At 34.6% G+C, this 6,000-nt stretch overlaps 1 protein-coding gene across 1 annotated transcript in view; it reads left to right on the top strand.

Annotated features, from left to right (window-relative positions):
* Positions 1–1,392: 1,392 nt before the first annotated feature.
* Positions 1,393–6,000, top strand: part of LOC128661564 (collagen alpha-2(VI) chain-like) — a 62,334-nt gene continuing 57,726 nt past the window's right edge. The window contains exon 1 of the mRNA XM_053715806.1: positions 1,393–2,076. Coding sequence (XP_053571781.1) covers positions 1,393–2,076 — 684 coding nt within the window. The remainder of the gene's footprint in view (positions 2,077–6,000) is intronic.

Below are 6,000 nucleotides of genomic sequence, written 5' to 3'. Positions count from 1 at the left end.
AAAAAGTCAGTAAATACGTGAAAAAGATGTATTGCTAGCAACAATAAAAACAATATTGATTTGTAGGGTTTTAGTGTTATTTTAGTTACTAAGTACCCTTTACTCCAGCAATCATGGCGGGTGTGGACTCTGGCTTAGCAGACACTATGTTAGCCAAAATTGATACGATTAACCCTGAGACTCACATTGAACACATTAACCCAGATGCTTTCTTTAATGTGGGGAATAGACAAGACTTTTTTGACCAAATATTCTCTATGGAGGATGTTAACATCGATAATCCTGATATGAAACATCAATTCAGATCCTTGGAGAATGCTATGATTAATGATCTGAGACATATGTGGGACATAGTAGCTTTTAACAAGTATATAGATTCACAAAGAATTCCTAGAGGGCTGCGTATCAAGAAAAATCCTTCATTTCAATTCGATAATATTGAAGATACAGAGGATTGGAATGCTGCTCTCTCAGAATGTTCTTTTAAATCGATCAGAATCTTAATTTGTGTCAAAAATAAAAAACGTACAATATTAAGTTCCAGCATTTCAGATCTTAAAGAAGACTTAAAACAATATACCAACTCCCCAAAATATGGGACTTTTCACAAAAATCTTAGTGAAACTATAGCTAAGCAAGATAAGGAACAAGCCAAACGGAAGGGTGAGAAATTCCTTATGGATAAAGAAGATTATGACACAGATAAGGTGTATAATTGGGCGGCCCTCAGAAAATTACAAAGAGCAAACATGAGTAAATATAAAAGACAACAAAGACAGCATAAAGATGTGGACAAGCAAAATGAACATCAAGAGGGACCTCCATTTCAGGCACCTAGATCCATATTAAAAAAGAAGACAAATCATAAGAAAGTAGTCTTCAGTGGATCTGAAGGAGACAACTCAGATACAGAAACATCATTTATGGGGACATCGTATGCTTCTACTTGTTCCTCCTCTCCTTCTTCTGTCTCCTCCTCGCTTTCCCCTCCCTCTTCTGCTTTTTTACAGGACACACAGAGGGACAGAACAGAAGAGACACCTTTAGCAGTGAGACCCAAGACATGACAGATGGGGTCATCAGAATAAGAAGAAGAAAAAAATGGAGGATACAAAAAAAATTGTGCGCAAATTGGCACTCAAACGTTTCTATTCCCTCACTAAAGGTTCAGAAGAGGCTGACACATCTGAGCTCATGGAGAGTCCTATTTTACCACTTTCAGACAGAACTCATCTGTCTTTTAGTGAGGCTTGTTCCTTAGTGCAACTCACTGACCTTTATAGTGGAGAGAGAAAATAAACTTTACCTAATTATATCTTAAAACCTAACAAATTAAGATCTGATTTCTATCCTGTACATTTTAGAGGTCCTCATATAAATGCCTATCAAAGGATGGTTCAGGAGGATATTCTTAAATTAGAAAATCATCTGGACACCGGTGCTGTCCCCCAAAATTTGAGCTATAAAGAGTGGATTGCTATTAAGTCTCTTAAGAACAACGAACATATAGTTATTAGAAACTCGGACAAGTGGGGCAGCATTGTTGTCCTAGATAAAGAGTATTATTTCTCTGAAGCCAATAAACAACTGTCAGACTCTAAGGTTCATCAGAAGCTTATAGGTAATCCTGTTATACGTTACAAGGAAGACCTTAAAAAACTGATAGCAGAAGTTATACATTTGGGAGTCTTTAGAGAGACAGATTATGACACACTGGTTCCACAAAATCCTCTTGTTCCTATCTTTTACCATGTCCCCAAGGTTCACGAGGACCTAACCTATCTTCCCGGTAGACCTATTGTCTCTGGAGTTGGCTCTTTGTTTGAGCCTTTGGGGGCATGGTTAGATAGCATTTTACAGCCTTTGGCTATCAAACAGCTGTCATACCTCAAATATAGTTCACACTTATTACATACCCTACAAACTGTAGTTTGGGAACCAGATTTTACATGGTTAGTAATAGATATCACATCACTTTATACCTCAATACCTCAACATCTTGGAATTGAAGCTGTAGAATTTTTCTTAGAAAGGGAACTAAGTTTAGAATATGACACTAAAAAGTATATGGGTGATGTACTCAGGTTTTTGTTGTCACATAATTATTTTATGTTTGAGGGCATTTTTTATAGACAGACTTGCGGGGCGGCTATGGGGGCAAAATTTGCCCCGGCGTTTGCAAATTTATAAGTCTCCTGGTGGGAGTTAACTTATATTTATAGTGTATTAAACCCATGGTTGGGAGATATTTTGTTATTTGTGAGATACATAGATGATCTTTTGATCATTTAAAAAAAAACCTGTAGATGAAGACATGTTTAAGAAATGTATTCATTTTTTGGATAATAACTTCATGAATCTGAAATTCACTGGAGTATTCGATTCATTTGAGGTGAATTATCTAGATTTAACCCTGCAGATTAGTGATAATAAAATTATCACTAAAACCTATCACAAGTCTACTGCAGGCAATACGATATTGCATTCTACTTCCCAGCATCCTAGCCACCTTATTAAAGCTGTCCCTAGAGGACAGTTTATAAGGCTAAAAAGAAACACTCAATCATTAGAAATCTCTGAAACTCAATCTATAGACCTTAAAAATAGACTTATAGCTAGGGGATACAATGAACATCAATTAGAAAAATGCAGAAAGGAAGTAAAACTATATAATGTTTTCAATAAAAAAACTAAGGATAATTCTTACAATGAAGCTATAGTTTTTACAACAGAATACAATAGTCAGTACACTAAAATAGCCAAAATCTTACAGAAACATCTCCATATACTTGAAGAAGACCCTGTTCTTGCTCCTCTTATCAAAAAATGTAAATTTGTCCTCAAAAAACCTAAAACCTTAGCTAGGAGTCTTTCACCCAGTAATGTTACAAGAGCACATTTGACAGGTTCCAGGTGGCTTAGAAAGCAAGGGAATTTTAAATGCCTGAGTACAAATTGCAATATGTGTGCCCGTATTGGTTTAGGTGATCATTTTGCTAGTAATATCACCAAGCAGAGGTACAATGTTGATTTGTATGCCAATTGTGGCATGACCTTTGCTGTCTATCTACTCACATGCAACCTTTACCAGCACCAATATGTTGGCCAAACCTCTAGGGAAGTTAGGAAAAGATTTTGTGAACATCTTAGGGATACAAAGAATTATGTTAAGGAGTCAGCTATAGCTAACCACTTCAATGGTGAACATTTTACCAACATAGCGGACCTTACTATCCACATTATAGATGTTGCCATTGTACCTCCCAGAGGTGGAAATAGATATAATATACTGGAAAGAAAAGAAATTTATTGGATACTCCAACTAAAAACAAGAAGCCATTTAGGGATGAACAGAGAATGCGCCATCAATTTTTTCATTGATGCTTAATTAATGATTCCTTTATTTATTTATAGTTCTTTAATGTAATTGATATGCATTGTCACATTCATCTGACAACACTTAAAGATACATTTTTATTTCTAGGATAGTACTTCCTGTATATTCATTATTTATTTATTATTCATCAATTGATAATTATTGTTACATAGGTCAGTTCAATACCCATATTTGCTTATATTCTCATTTACATAATTCTACAGGGAGTGAATGTTAGTTTTATACTTTCTTTATATTTTATTCCATCTATAAGCATTTAAGTAATATTACTAAATTTGGCCAATAATATTTTTGCCTTAAAATATTCCCTTTTGAACTCTACATTTCTAATAGTATATCTATAAGGTTGTCATGTTTCTTATATGTGGCCCTTGAGTTTAAGTATATATTTAGCATTTAAGTTATTATTTATATATCAATGTTATATTTATGTATTTTTATACATTTAGATTCATAAGGGTTATGTTTGGCTATTACATACTTCTGCTAATTTATACATGTGTAGTGCTTGTTTAAGCACGATTCATTAGCTGATACCCTTTGTCTCCTGTTTTTAAATTTAACTATGGTCACTTTAGGGTTAATTTTAATCTGTTAGGGGATATAAATAGCACCTTGTTCAATGCATGTATTATGTCTATGAGTAAGAGCCTGAAGGGGGCGCGAAACGCGTCAGAACACACCTTTGTCCACACCACTGCCTGTCTGTGAGTTCTCTTTTTTAATTTTTCCACTATTCGTTGTATTGGTATTTACCATGTTTTCTACAATAAACTTGTGGATTTTATTTGCAAACTAAGTAATTGACTGTAGTGCCTGCATCCTTCTACATAATATATATATTATAGAAAAAGGTGCAGAATGATAAAAAATAAATCCCAAAATAATTGTATCCAGAATGAAACTGTGATCGTCATCAGTGAAGTGAATGCCTATAGAAGAAAAAAATATAAGATAGTGTAGAAAGTACTGTACATAAAATGAGCACTAAGTGCACATAAGGGTGTGCTTACCCAATAGTGAATAAACATAGCACTTTGAAAGGAGGTCAACGCATATCGGCCCCTATGTGCTGGGCCTTTATCAAGACTAAAGTAAGTGACTTTAGTCTTGATAAAGGCCCACCAGTGATCAACTTAGTATCAATTAATTTTCTTAAAATATTAACTATTGAATCCCAGAAAGATCTGTTGGCCACATTCAGGCCATATCAAAGTCAATAACTCTTTATTAACTAAAATTTGTACAATAATGTAGTGACCTTGTGGATAGTCCAGTTTTTTAAATAATGTAAATACAACTTCCTTAACTCATTTCCTTTTTAATTTTTTATGTTCTGCATCCATCAAATTGATTTCCTGTAAAAACTCTATGGGGCCGATTTACCATCGCTGTAGCGATCATGTCTGCCCAACATCGCTGAATACCGACAGCATACGCTATCAGCATTTTACATTGCGCAAGCCAATCGGCCACTAGTAGGGGGTGTTAATCAACCCGATCGTATCCGATCGAGTTGATTGCTGTCCCCAGCCTCAGAGGCGGCGAACTTGTTAAGGAGCAGCGGTCTTAAGACCGCTGCTTCTTAACTTCTGTTTCTGGTGAGCCTGTAGGCTCGTGCGGAAACAGGCCGATTAGGCACAATACGTTCGATAATAAATCGCCCCCTGTGTCAGAGTTATGCAATTTTTTTTAAATGATTTAAAGCAGCTTTTCTTTTAATGGGCAAATTGATACGTCCTACATTCCATGAGGTGATATTTAGCATTAGTTGTATGTTAATTTTCCATTCAAACCCACAATCAAAGCGGCCATTACCTAAAATAAAAAAATCAAGAAATAAGGAATGGAGGAATGAAGGGATGGAAGAAGAAGAAAAAAATAAAATTGTGCTCCAGTGTTAAAAGCTGTAAAGCATTAAGTGATAATAAAAATGCTCAAAACTTAAAACAATAAAATATTGTAATTGCAAATATATGATCTATGAACGTGTGAGAAAAATAAAAACACTCTCTCTTAAAGATTCAGTTTTCCCTATATTCAACCTAAAAAAATGGTCACAAAAAATCCCACAGTTTGTCACAAGACTCAACAAAACTGTCAAATCTATATCATTCCCCCAACCAATATTTATGTTCTGTCAATCCATCACATATTGCTTATTGTCTATAATCATGATGTCTATTAATGTGCTGTAACACTTTATCTGGCCACCAATTTGTTCACCATAACCTCTAGAATAAAACTGATTTTACATGGAAATTACTTAAAGGGACACTGAACCCAAACTTTTTTCTTTCGTGATTCAGATAGAGCATGCAATTTTAAGCAACTTTCTAATTTACTCCTATTATCAATTGTTCTTCGTTCTCTTGTTATCTTTATTTGAAAAAGGCATCTAAGCTTTTTTTTTTTTGGTTTAGCACAATGGACAGCACATTTTTATTGGTGGATGAATTTATCCACCAATCAGCAAGAACAACCCAGGTTGTTCACCAAAAATGAGCCGGCATCTAAACTTACATTCTTGCATTTCAAATAAAGATACCAAGAGAATTAAGAAAATTTGATAATAGGAGTAAATTAGAAAGTTGCTTAAAATT

Source organism: Bombina bombina, chromosome 5 (assembly GCF_027579735.1).
Source record: "Bombina bombina isolate aBomBom1 chromosome 5, aBomBom1.pri, whole genome shotgun sequence".
NCBI lineage: Eukaryota > Metazoa > Chordata > Amphibia > Anura > Bombinatoridae > Bombina > Bombina bombina.
The sequence above is the reverse complement of the archived record's forward strand: the minus strand, read 5'-3'. Positions and strand labels throughout refer to the sequence as shown.